Here is a 14,654-nt window from a genome sequence, read left to right as displayed (position 1 = left end):
TAAATCTATACTCGATGTTAACAAATTTCTCTTCTTCAGAAACGCTTTCCTTGCCATTGTCAGTCTACATTTTATATCCTCTCTACTTCGACCATCATCAGTTATTTTACTCCCTAAATAGCAAAACTCCTTTACTACTTTAAGTGTCTCATTTCCTAATCTAATCCCCTCAGCATCACCCGATTTAATTTGACTACATTCCATTATCCTCGTTTTGCTTTTGTTGATGTTCATCTTATATCCTCCTTTCAAGACACTGTCCATTCCGTTCAACTGCTCTTCCAAGTCCTTTGCTGTCTCTGACAGAATTACAATGTCATCGGCGAACCTCAAAGTTTTTACTTCTTCTCCATGAATTTTAATACCTACTCCGAATTTTTCTTTTGTTTCCATTACTGCTTGCTCAATATACAGATTGAATAACATCGGGGAGAGGCTACAACCCTGTCTCACTCCTTTCCCAACCACTGCTTCCCTTTCATGCCCCTCGACTCTTATAACTGCCACCTCGTCGCTGTACAAATTGTAAATAGCCTTTCGCTCCCTGTATTTTACCCCTGCCACCTTCAGAATTTGAAAGAGAGTATTCCAGTTAACGTTGTCAAAAGCTTTCTCTAAGCCTACAAATGCTAGAAATGTAGGTTTGCCTTTTCTTAATCTTTCTTCTAAGATAAGTCATAAGGTTAGTATTGCCTCACGTGTTCCAACATTTCTACGGAATCCAAACTGATCTTCCCCGAGGTCCGCTTCTACCAGTTTTTCCATTCGTCTGTAAAGAATTCGCGTTAGTATTTTGCAGCTGTGACTTATTAAACTGATAGTTCGGTAATTTTCACATCTGTCAACACCTGCTTTCTTTGGGATTGGAATTATTATATTCTTCTTGAAGTCTGTGGGTATTTCGCCTGTCTCATACATCTTGCTCACCAGATGGTAGAGTTTTGTCATGACTGACTCTCCCAAGGCCATCAGTAGTTCTAATGGAATGTTGTCTACTCCCGGGGCCTTGTTTCGACTCAGGTCTTTCAGTGCTCTGTCAAACTCTTCACGCAGTATCTTATCTCCCATTTCATCTTCATCTACATCCTCTTCCATTTCCATAATATTGTCCTCAAGTACATCGCCCTTGTATAAACCCTCTATATACTCCTTCCACCTTTCTGCTTTCCCTTCTTTGCTTAGAACTGGGTTGCCATCTGAGCTCTTGATATTCATACAAGTGGTTCTCTTCTCTCCAAAGGTCTCTTTAATTCTCCTGTAGGCAGTATCTATCTTACCCCTAGTGAGACAAGCCTCTACATCCTTACATTTGTCCTCTAGACATCCCTGCTTAGCAATTTTGCACTTCCTGTCGATCTCATTTTTGAGACGTTTGTATTCCTTTTTGCCTGCTTCATTTACTGCATTTATATATTTTCTCCTTTCATCAATTAAATTCAATATTTCTTCTGTTACCCAAGGATTTCTATTAGCCCTCGTCTTTTTACCTACTTGATCCTCTGCTGCCTTCACTACTTCATCCCTCAGAGCTACCCATTCTTCTTCTATTGTATTTCTTTCCCCCCATTCCTGTCAATTGTTCCCTTATGCTCTCCCTGAAACTCTGTACAACCTCTGGTTCTTTCAGTTTATCCAGGTCCCATCTCCTTAAATTCCCACCTTTTTGCAGTTTCTTCAGTTTCAATCTGCAGCTCATAACCAATAGGTTGTGGTCAGAGTCCACATCTGCCCCTGGAAATGTCTTACAATTTAAAACCTGGTTCCTAAATCTCTGTCTTACCATTATGTAATCTATCTGATACCTTTTAATATCTCCAGGATTCTTCCAGGTATACAACCTTCTTTCATGATTCTTGAACCAAGTGTTAGCTATGATTAAGTTATGCTCTGTGCAAAATTCTACAAGGCGGCTTCCTCTTTCATTTCTTCCCCCCAATCCATATTCACCTACTATGTTTCCTTCTCTCCCTTTTCCTACTGACGAATTCCAGTCACCCATGACTATTAAATTTTCGTCTCCCTTCACTACCTGAATAATTTCTTTTATCTCGTCATACATGTCATCAATTTCTTCATCATCTGCAGAGCTAGTTGGCATATATACTTGTACTACTGTAGTAGGCATGGGCTTTGTGTCTATCTTGGCCACAATAATGCGTTCACTATGGTGTTTGTAGTAGCTAACCCGCACTCCTATTTTTTTATTCATTATTAAACCTACTCCTGCATTACCCCTTTTTGATTTTTTATTTATAACCCTGTAATCACCTGACCAAAAGTCTTGTTCCTCCTGCCACCGAACTTCACTAATTCCCACTATATCTAACTTTAACCTATCTATTTCCCCTTTTAAATTTTCTAACCTACGTGCCCGATTAAGGGATCTGACATTCCACGCTCCGATCCGTAGAATGCCAGTTTTCTTTCTCCTGATAACGACGTCCTCTTGAGTAGTCCCCGCCCGGAGATCTGAATGGGGGACTATTTTACCTCCGGAATATTTTACCCAAGAGGACGCCATCATCATTTAATCATACAGTAAAGCTGCATGTCCTCGGGAGAAATTACGGCTGTAGTTTCCCCTTGCTTTCAGCCGTTCGCAGTACCAGCACAGCAAGGCCGTTTTGGTTAATGTTACAAGGCCAGATCAGTCAATCATCCAGACTGTTGCCCCCGCAACTACTGAAAAGGCTGCTGCCCCTCTTCAGGAACCACATGTTTGTCTGGCCTCTCAACAGATACCCCTCCGTTGTGGTTGCGTGTGTGTGTGTGTGTGTGTGTGTGTGTGTGTGTGTGTGTGTGTGTGTGTGTGTGTGTGTGTTGCAATAAGCAAAGAGAGAGGGAGGGAGATTGGTTATGTCGAGGATCAAAAGTTTGTGTGGCATGGGCATGCACCTTCTCCAGCTTCGCTACAGTATTTGTATCCAGCAATGATGGTGATAATAGAGAGTAACTTAACTGTTCAGACAAAACAGGATAGCGTCTTACTTTGTAGATTTTAATCTAAAGAGATACAGTGTGTATTGAAGTACCAAATGTTAGCCATTCACAAGGTTGGTTGATTAATTTGGGGGAGGGGACCATACAACGAGGTCATCAGTTCCACCGGATTAGGGAAGGAACTCTGCCATGCCCTTTCAAGGGAACCATCCCGGCATTTGCCTGAAGCAATTTAGGGAAATCACGGACAACCTAAATCAGGATGGCCAGACACGGGTTTGAACTGTTGCCTTCCAAAATCCGAGTCTAGTGAGCTAACCATTGTGTCACCTCGCTGTCATACACAAGGAAACACTGCAGGGAACCAAATGGTTGTCACAGTTTTGACATAACCATTTCGTTTCCTATGGTTGCTTATAATACTGACAATGCAGTTATCCTTTTAATACTTTGTTATACTTCTGTTTTACTAGTTTGCTTAAAACAGAGATGATATTTTCATTTTTATTAAACATAGAACATGTTTAATGCAACAAAAGAAGGCAGCTTATGAGCTTTTAAAATAACAACTGGAATAGGCTCTACAGAACCAAAAACAATGAAAAAGCTTGAAAGTTTCATTATCATTAGGAAATTAAGGTGAAAAGGGAAGTCCATGAAAAGATTCACAGATGGTGTAGGGAAGACAAAGTGCAGGAAAAGACCCCGAAAATAATAATGGATTATGGCAGCTGAAGTTCAAATCACACAGAACTCATAATGAGATGCAGAAAGATGGCAAATAAGTGGTAAGGATTAAATTTGGTAAAGAAATGCAAGATAAAGAGATAAATGAGAAAGAAATGAGGAAAAATAAAAAGGCAACTGTGGTAGAGGTGTACGGGGGTGTGGAAGACACAATTCTGAGAGCAGACAGATACTTTTAATATGGACATTATGAATCTTTTAAATTTTTACAATCAGATTAATAGGTGTGCACGTCATCTTGATAGTGCACCAAACAATGCAAGTCGTCTTTAGCTGAAAGTGACTTTTCTTTTCTCTTTACATTATATGCACATCCTTAGCCATACATTTTTCTGTCTGTCTTTTGCCCAGATGAAACAATCACTAATGCTAAACCTAGGAACTGACAATAATCCCATTGACTCCTCACTCTGTGTAGAAGTCTTTTCTGACTTCATAATTCTTTTCACATTATGTGTACCTTCATTTCAAACTTTAATAGCTTTCACTGAAGTGTAAATGATTTTTACACTTCATAGTGCCTTTTTTTTCTTTAATTACTTCCTTTAGTTCTTGAGGATATTGCAGGGCCTTTATCACAAATCTACACCCCCCCCCCCCTCCAATTCTCACACACACACACACACACACACACACACATCAATTCATCTGCAAACTGTTAAATTATTAGTGCATAAAAACTTGCCTCTATCCATGACATATTATGCTGCTGCATTTCTTCCATCTTTTCTTTCACTGAGGCATACAGCTTGTGTTCAAATTTGAGAGACTGCATGTGGTTCATGTACCGGTTACAATAGAACAAGTACCGTTGGAGAGCTGCACGTGACCTTTCTTGAGCATCCCTTGCTGCTTTTGCTTCTTCTTCATCATAGCGATTGCAATTATACCTATATTAAAAAGTAAATAATTGCAATTACATGCAAAGGCCAACATAAGAAAGTAACAGTTGAAAAAGAAAATGCTTGAACACTATAATATATAAACACACTGAATCCATTAGAGGAAGGGAAGCACAGAATGAGTGAATGAGCAAATTACCAAACAACATATCTTGTTTTTGTCATACGAAATATAGTTTGCTTTTTCAGACAAAAGGCTGCTATGTGTCAAGAGAATACTAGCAAAACAGTTGGAAGTGTGACAATATACACATATGGAAAGCGACAACCCAGTTGCATGTCTACTACATCAATGACTGACATAGATGAGAAGTACAGGTCTGGTAACAGACTGATCTGTAGCATAGCCTGATATCTATATTAGTGACTTGTTTAATGCAATTTTCATTACAAAAACTAAAACTGCACAAACTAAAAAGTCCTGCATACGCAGCTGAGGTCTGTGGTGTAGATTTTTCACGAAAACATCAGGGTAAAATCATGACAGGTTTCTCATATTGATATTTACTTTAGTTATCAATCTTATTGATACAATGGTTGCAGACTAGATAAATCACAAGTTTGGACTGTTGCTGACTGCTATACACCTGATGGCCCAGCTGCGTAATCACTTTGCGCAGTTTTTCCATTTCCTTCTCAACACTAACATAGCTCTCACATTTACTCGGTTCTGGACCTTTTAGGCATTTTAGATTCCTTTTGACATGAGCTTTCCTCTGCTGCACTTTTCATAATTCTGAGCATATCTGCAAGTTATATGAAACAGTATCTCACATTAATTAGTAATTTGCTAATTTAATACTGAGTTTCACTGTTATTCCTGTGAGTATTTTTATTGTCTCGCTTTGGGTACTATTAGTGCTGCAAAAGCTCTTCACAACTGCACTTGAATCAATGTCTTCATTAAACGTGCTTCCACACTACACAATTTATAACTTTTAAACAAGGCTAATCCGTAATAATCATGTACATGCACCTACAACGGTCCAAAGATGTCACAGGCAAAACCAATACTTCATTACAGACACGATCTATCCAGCATTGTTTATGCACTTAGTCTTGTTGTTATTAGCAATCTGATAGTATTTTGTTGTATAAGAAAGTATGAAGGAGAGAAAATAAATGTTTTCACATCAATATTGATGAGTGTGGGGCACTAGGTAACTCTTACCAGAAAATTATCATGGCCTCACCTGCAATTTTGGTTTATTTCACACTCCACCTTATGCAAAAAACTACTTATTTCTTTTTATTCACCCAGACATGTCTGACACCTACGATTCTCCAGCCAAATTTCATCATGCAATATCCAAGTTCAAAGCCAGTCTGACAATACCATTTGTTCTTATCCCTGCTCTTCTCAAAAAGTTGTAATCTGTGCACTGCTGGCGAAGACCTGCAGCATACAGCAAAACCCCGCTTTTACACTTTTCAAGGGACTTAAAAAAATGGTATAAAATGTGGAAAAATGTAAAATGTGGGAAATAATATTTTAAGCTGTAAAAGTTTGTATAGGATAGCCCCTTGTACTTTATGTATGATGTAAGTACACAACAGGCATCAAAAGACTTGTCAGGGCTTTTTTTATGATCAAATAAAGGTTTATTATCAGGGTGTATACAGGGACAAGGAAAAAAAATTCCCGGATTATTCCCGGATTTCTCCCGGATATCCCGTTTAAAAAATACGCTTTTTCCCGGGCGAAAATACACTTTTTATGTGCTAAGTGACAGTAGGTTTTCCGTAGATTTTCCCTCAGAACTGTAAAACTTATCAATTCTTTGAATGGTTAACGTTTTATACAATCGCGTAGAACTTCCCGGAAAAAAAAAAGAAAAGACGGGCAGAGAAGTTTTGGAGAGACTTTTAATTTAAAAAAAAAGGAGAGAAGTGTTGGAAAGACTTTTGATTTGCAGCAACATATACGTTCCATATTTTCGTATTATGAAAGTATACATTCGAATTGCACCAAACACAGCGTGTTAGTTTGCGGAGCGCTGAAACCGAAGTTGCGATGTCCTTTTGTAAGCAAGTCATATCTCAAGCCACGAGATCTCGTCAGCTGATGGCAACAGCTATTCAGAGCATAGGACACATGTTATAGTCAGCCAATAGCAAGATCACTGGTTACATAGCGCAAACATGCAAGAGGAAAAGTTAACGGTTTACATTAATGTACACAGTACTGTATATCTACAAGAAAAGTTAAGCTTTCACATATAATATTAGTCTCTAAGATTAACACGCTACAACAGAAGCTAAGCTTTCACATGTAATATTGATCTTTTTTGCATGTGTTATATTTTAAGATACATCACACAAATGTGCCAGTAAATTTAAAATTATGACATAAATGTCTTGGCTCGAAATTCTTGTAAGTGGCTGGTCCTCGAACTGTTCAGTTTCGAACGCTCTGCGATTTAGATATCCATCCCACTTTCTCACACGTAACATAATTCATCTTGCGTAAAAAGAAATTTACTTTGAAAGTAACGCTTTTCTAACCACCGTTCGCAATACTATCCGAAGACTTGTTAGAAATAGGTTCGATTTACGTTTCCAGAGAGCGCCAGAAAACAGGCATTATTGTGTGTGTGCAACTGCAGTGGTGTAGGAAGCCCGTATGTTTGTTTGTATAAAGCACTAAAAGAGTTTACATTACACCATAAAAGAAACAGGGCATCAGAGGGTACTCCAAAGAGCATCGGAATTTCGTAAACCATACTAAAATGCATAATTCGGCTTGAAGTGCGAATTGGCTTTTTCCAGATTCACAATGAAGTAGGTCCCATCTGATATTAAGCTTTTCAGTGTGGTTTTCGGGATGTAAATTTTCTTGGAGTACCAGTACTCTACAATCTCAGTTTTGGTTCTTTATTATGGCATAATGCCATATATGGCAGAAGATGATAACGTGCACTTGAAATTCGGCGAAAAGTTGTAACTAGCCAATACTGTAGAATCTACATCTACATCTACATCCATACTCCACAAGCCACCTGACGGTGTGTGGCGGAGGGTACCTTGAGTACCTCTATCGGTTCTCCCTTCTATTCCAGTCTCGTATTGTTCGTGGAAAGAAAATGATTGCCTCAGCGGAAAGATTAATAAAGCTAAATTTCTTTAGCAAACTTGCAAAAATAACTTCACTGTTCTGCAAGGCGATTAATGCTTGACTGCTACTAACTTGGAAATAAAATAAAATCAGAAAACTAAAATTAATAATATATTTCTGCCCTCCGTAATTATGTGAATGTATTTTAATTCACTTGATAGCTCCCGGCCACAGAAATCCGTTTTGTTTTCATTTGACTTGGGAGCTGTACACGAAGAGAAGCAGCGAAATCACTTAACGTAAACACGCGTCACGTGGAGGTTAACCCCCTCCCCACTATAACTCTGTGCAAGCGTGAATCTGGCAGCTAGGGCGCGCGAGAAAAACTTTTCTTGTTTGCATCCGGCTGCTTGCTGCTGCTACCGATACAGCTAACAGCCAAACTTCAAGTAGCGGGAGAAGGTACTACTTATACGCGAGTCAAATGCGCATGTGCAACAGACCGCTGGCAATTGGTCAAACGAATCTAATGTGAATAGTTGTGATGTCATGCTCATAGCATGCAGTTTATTGTTACGAAGAATTACAGTCTGCGCCCTATGGCCTTTGACATATTTTTGCTATTTGCAAACGCTTGTGCGTGCACGGTTTTTTGTTGTTGTAAATTGCACATTTCCTTTGTCACTAAAGTTTTATTTTTTTTCCCCTCTCGTTTATATTTTACTGCTGCAGTATCATTCTCCAGCAGCAGGATACAATAACATTCTTTGCTGGAGAATCAATTCTGCAGCCAAAATTTAAAAAATTTAACTGAAAGCTAAAACAATGAAAAATTCCCGGAATTCCGAAAAATTCCCGGATTTTCCCGGTTTTCTCCCGGACGAAAAAATTCCCGGGTTTTTCCTGGATTTCCCGGTTGTCCTGGGTCATATACACCCTGATTATCTAATAAAAACAGCTAATGTAACTGGAATTGATAACTGCTTGGCTAGTGGAAACATCTGACTTAATTTCAAATATCATAATCGATGTTTTTGGAAAGCTTGCAGCTGTCATTCATTATTTAAATAATGAAATACTGCACTAGTTACGTATTCTGTCATGCTTAACAACGTGTTTTGAGAAATTTTAATTTCATACGTCAAATCGATGTTTTTGGAAAGCCTGCAGCTGTCATTCATTATTTAAATAATGAAATACTGCACTAATTACGTATTTTTTCATGCTTAGCACGACGCATTTCGAGAATTTTTTCTTGTTGTCAAGTGCAAATATGTAAATAAGTATTTTGTATAGTGTTATTCTGCATCTCTTGCACCGTGCCCATTTTTCTAAGGTTATCAGGTACCTACTGTGCCTCATCAGTTATGTAGAAAAACACACACACACACACACACACACACACACACACACACACACACACACAAGCGTGCACAAACTATCACTGACATTGTTTGTCTGTTTGTGTATCATCACAAAAAATACATACATAAATGCTGTACTTGACAACGAGAATAAATTCTTGAAACACATTTTGCTCAGCATGAAAACAATACGTAACCGGCACTGTGTTTACACTAAAAACATTTGAGCAAAACAAAGTGAATGACAGTGTCAACTAGCGCTCCACGTGGCCATACACTGAAGCACGCTAAATATGGTTCGACAAAGGTGTCACGACGATCACAATAATCACGAAACTCCATTTGCGCAATAGAGACAGTTCAAAAATGGTTGTGATTGGTCATGATATCTTCATTCGAATGAACCTAGTTACTCCCATCAGCCACCATGCCAAGTAGAGCTAGGCAGCGGCGGGAAATACGGCACAAATAATTGTTACAGATTTTACTCATTTACCCGTTCAAATCCGCTGAATAGAGTGCGCTGGTGTCAAGAAACTTAACCATTTAATATTTGTAAACACTACTGGACGGCCAACATTATACTAGCATCATATTTTCTCCGCAAATATTTTTTCGTGATATGTAAATCACAGGAAAATTATAAAAATTATGTTGATGCAAAATCAGGTGCAAATTAACATTGTGGGCATAGGAAATTTGATGGGACCGATAAAAAATGTCATAAATGGCGGGAAAACGTTAATTCCGGGATCGTAAAAGCGGGGTTATACTGCGCTTAAAGCAGTCATCTCATAACCTACTAATGGTCTTCAACAGCAAGTTTTTAGCACATCTCAGAAACACTCAACAGCTTACAGAAACAAAGGGGGAAATAATACAATAAACAGACAATTAACTTTTATTTCAATAAAACAGCCTACGGAAGATACTGGAATGATGTAATTTTGTAAAACCAAAGCGCAAACAGCAGAATATGGCAAAGACACGGCACATGAACAAACTCTGAGTAATTAGTTGTACAAAGGGTGGAAGAGGGGGTATTGAAAGAAGCCCCACTGGCACTATGGCAATTAGAAAGTTACCTCAAATGGGTAAAAATTAGGGAAGGAAGCAGCCATGGCCTATTTAAGGAACTACCCTGAAGTGATCTATAGCAACACTGTAAAAAAGTAAGTATTGGAATGGGTAATGTAAGTGAAATAGGCATGGAAATGAGAACGAACTATTAATAAAAAATAAAAATAAAAATTTAAAAAAATATCTTAACAAATAGCTGAGGTCTTGAGTTGCCGAAAGGCACAACAAAAAGACGGTCAGAAAGTTAATATTTAGCCAACAAGGCCTTTGTGAAAAGTAAAACAACATACACACATGCACACACTCGTGTGAATGTGTGTGTGTGTGTGTGTGTGTGTGTGTGTGTGTGTGTCTGTGTGTCTGTTGTCTACTTTTCACAAAGGCCTTGTTGGTCAAAAGCTAACTTTGTGACAGTCTTTTTATTGTGCCTTTCTGTGACTCACCATCTCCGCTATATGGTGAGTAGCAACTATCCTTTTCATTATACTGTTAAGTTCCATCATGGATTTTCCATTGTTTAGTATCTTAATAAAGGATGGAGAGATGAAGCATCCACTGGTAGTACTGTTTCTTTCTGGCCTAAAATAATTCTTTATCTGTTTACTGCATTTTTACTTATTAAAGTGTGGTAGTTTAAGTAAGAAAAGCTACACAACTAATTCAATCTCCTGAGTATGCCATATTTTATAATTTTTGATTTTATCCACAGGTGAGTGTCAGTAATTTTACTGTGACTAGAATCACTTAATGGAAAAATGGATACTGCTTGTATTCTAATGAATGTTAGTGATATCTAGAACACATTAATTCACAGAGAATTAGTTACAGGTACTTATGGAGATAGAACTTACCATGAAGATCCATGAGGTTCCCAAGGACCTAGGCACACCCAACAAAAATCTGCTTTACAGTTCTGATTTTTGCAAACCATGTGATTGCAGCCACCATCTTTCTCAATTGTGACATTACACTTTGGACACTCCTGAAAATAATTGCCAAAATGTGTTACAAGTTACTTCTTACTTTGTCTCGTTCTTTAAAACAGGTGACTTATCTACTACAGTTCCATATGAAAGATTTTGTGTTCTATCCATGTCAAATTTTGTTTCTCAAAATGTTATATAGAAAGTAGCATGTAATAAACAAAATGCAAGATTTAGCACAGGAAAAGAAAGATTATGTTCTGACATCCAATTGACGATGAGGTCATTCGAGATGGAGCAGAAGCTTACGTAGGATTACAATGGGGCTAGGATGTCAGCTTCCTTTCCAAAGGAATCATCCTTACATCCGACTGATGTAAACCAAACAAGATCTAAATCAGTAATGCTGGAGGGGGATTTTAACCATGGTCTGCCCAACTGCGAGTCCAGCAGCCAATGTCACATCACTGGTCTTATTGCCTTCTATAAGCCAGACGCCCTTCTAAATGAGGAGTGAGAGCTGCTTCCCACGCATCCACTTTCGTTTCAGTTCAGATTCCTTACTTACAATGCACAATGTCCCATACATATTTTCAAATATTTCACAGTGAGTACATATTGCCTTTACCAAATTTGTTATTCATATGGCTTTATACAGTACACATGCACATATTCTTATGAAGAATGTGAGCATGGTAAGTGAACAAGAATATTCCACACCTTTCGTACACAGTGTGAGCAGTTATTACTTCTCACACCATTGTCACTCGGTAAGTGCAGGGTGAGTGCAGGAATTGGAAGTTTAGTTACAGTGACGAGTGTGAGCTCCTAATGCACTGTGCAAATTGTTATCTTTGTATGAAATCTGCAGTTAACATGTCAAATAGCTCAGCAAGAGTTCTTATCTGAGTATTTATTTTACTGCAACAACTTCATATCTAATCTCCTGCAAGAAGCTGTACAAATTTTCAGTTGGCTCTCGATAACATTTCAAAGTGCTGCAAACATTGGAAGCTTGCTTTAAACGTTCAAAGATATAAAAATGTGTACTTCACAAAAAAAGTCAACTCATACAAATACCTGGATGTAAAACTTTGTAGTGATATGAAATAGAATGTTCACACAGGCTCAGTTGTGGGTAAAGCATGTGGTAGACTTCAGTTTATAGGTAGAATACTGGGGAAGTTCAATCAGTGTACAAGGGAGATTGCTTAGAAATCACTCGTGTGACCGGTTCTAGAATGTTGTTTAAGTGTGTGAGACCTGTACCAAATAGGACTAACAGGAAATATTGAATGTACAGAGAGAAGGGCAGCATTAATGGTCACATGTTTGTTTGATCAGTGGAACACTGTCACAGAGATACTGAAGAAACTGAACAGACAGACTCTATGAATATAATGTAACCTCCTATGTATCACTCTCATAGGAATCATGAGAATAAGATTGGAATAATTACTGCACACACACACACACACACACACACACACACACACACACACAGGAATTCCAACAATCATTCTTCTCACACTCCACACATGAATGAAATGGGCAGAAACCCTAATAACTGGTACAATGGGACGTACCATCTGCCATGCACTTCATGGTGGTTTGCAGAGTATAGATATGGATGTAGATGCTAACCTTTGTGTTTGCTGCTATCCAGTTAGAAGTCTCTGAGTCATCATCGCACTTCTTTATCCACTTACGCAGCAAGTGGCATTTGACAGGATCATGCCAGTTCTCGCCACATGCGAAGCAGAACGTGTGTGAACACTTACATGTTACAGGCCTGGCTTCCACATATTGCACTTTGATTGCATTGTTGCAATCTGGAGAGGGACACCACCTCAGCAAACGATTGCACTGTAAATAATCAACAAAAATACAATTAATGTTTCTAACCTTGCATAGAATTAAAAACCTGAAGTGGACCAATTCTCTAGAACAGTCAACAAAAGTAAGACCTTTTAATCAGTTACTTTCTTATACTTTTGTGTTTAAGAATCCTCAAAATAGTTCACCTATTAGTTTGACATTTCTTTTACAAAACACATCAAATAATGCATTAATGAGTTTTGAAATAAATTATGTTCTTTTATTAATTGTATCTAGTGTGACAAAATTTATTATTTCGATTTTGACAAATGGCCAGGTTATCATCTTGGATATAACTTTAATGAACTTACAAATTATGAACTTGCTATGTATTTCTTAGGTCAAGTATACGGTATACAACAGCTTCACAAAATCTTCCATTAGTTACTGCCTCCTCTAACTGTTCTGTCTATGATATAACTGCCAAAATTATGTTGCATACTCAACACCACTTGCAAAATATATATCCACAATGACAAGTTCATCCACATACCTATTTGTTTAATGACTGTCCCGTAAATTGCCTTGTCACAAATTCTTTCAATGTAACTGTAAAGTATTTACTTTCACGGGACACTTCAAATACTGTGTGTATCTAAGAATGTCACTCTGACTCTGTTACACTTTGAAGATTGCTAAATTAATTTTGGCTAGACGAATATCTAAAATACATTAGCATTGGGATTCTTAACAGAGTATCTGCAGAAGTGTAGTACCATACTGACATCCAGTACACAGCTGGAAGAGTGCGAATTGAAGTTAAGCCACAGCACACAGTGAATATTTAGGAGCTATAGAAGAAATCAAACTGCTGTATGCTGTACAATTATGAAAAGGATAGGTTGCTACTCACTGTAAGGATGACACGTGACACGTTGAGTTGCAGATTGGTACAACGAAAAGACTGTTACACAGAGAGGTTTCAGATAAAAACTTAAAATTCCAAAATTTCCCAGTTATAAAGGTGAAAATACACTATACACTGGGTGAAAGTACATTATTTCTGTCTTAAGTGACAATATACTTTCTGTCAGAGCTGTAAAATGTATCAATCCTTTTAATGGCAAGGGTTTTTAAACATAGGTGTGGAACTTCTTTCATGCACGGCAACATGTATACTGCATATTTTTGTATTACGAAAGTATAAATATGAATTGCACAGAGTACAGTAGCTTCCAAAGCACTGAAATCAAGATCGCACTGTGCACTCTGCTTCTGTCAGCCAATCATAGCGCATGTCACGTGATCTCATCAACCAATGACCGCAGCTATTCTGGGCATAGGTCATGTGTTGTAGTCAGCCAATAGCAACATCAATGTTAAGTAGTACAAACACACAAATAGGAAAACTTAATGGTTCAAATTAATATGCATACGGTGCAGCTACAAGAAAAGCTAAGATGTCACATGTAATACTGGTCATCAAAATCTTCTGCTGTTTTTCCTCTGATGGTGTGGTTAGGCACGATCCTAAGAGCACAGCTTAAACTGCAGCAGCTCCATATTTCTGACATGCAAAATTACAAATTTTGCTGCTGTGCACTAAATATTTCATGGGTTATTTGCCTGAACACATTTTGTCAAGCACATCGACTTTTCCAGTGAAAATTCAATTATGTGGGAAATTGCTCAAGAAGTCCACAATGCACGTTTTTCCATCATTACTGCATAATTTGTAATTAAAAAACTAAAAACCCGCCGCGATTGTGAAAAAAGCACCTAGTGTTAAGTGTTAACCCAGGTTTCGGCATAGATAACTACACCT

At 38.0% G+C, this 14,654-nt stretch overlaps 1 protein-coding gene across 2 annotated transcripts in view; it reads right to left on the bottom strand.

Annotated features, from left to right (window-relative positions):
• The window catches only part of LOC124805293 (E3 ubiquitin-protein ligase ariadne-1), an 88,155-nt gene that overhangs the window by 23,089 nt on the left and 50,412 nt on the right, over positions 1-14,654 (bottom strand). For both annotated transcript variants that reach the window (XM_047265804.1, XM_047265805.1), the window contains exons 6-8: positions 12,656-12,877; positions 10,940-11,070; positions 4,373-4,577 (exon numbers count right to left, since the gene is read on the bottom strand). In XM_047265804.1, the coding sequence (XP_047121760.1) occupies positions 4,373-4,577; positions 10,940-11,070; positions 12,656-12,877 (558 nt within the window). The remainder of the gene's footprint in view (positions 1-4,372; positions 4,578-10,939; positions 11,071-12,655; positions 12,878-14,654) is intronic.

This window comes from Schistocerca piceifrons, chromosome 7 (assembly GCF_021461385.2).
Source record: "Schistocerca piceifrons isolate TAMUIC-IGC-003096 chromosome 7, iqSchPice1.1, whole genome shotgun sequence".
In the NCBI taxonomy this organism is placed as follows: domain Eukaryota; kingdom Metazoa; phylum Arthropoda; class Insecta; order Orthoptera; family Acrididae; genus Schistocerca; species Schistocerca piceifrons.
This window is presented reverse-complemented; position numbering and strand designations above follow the sequence as displayed.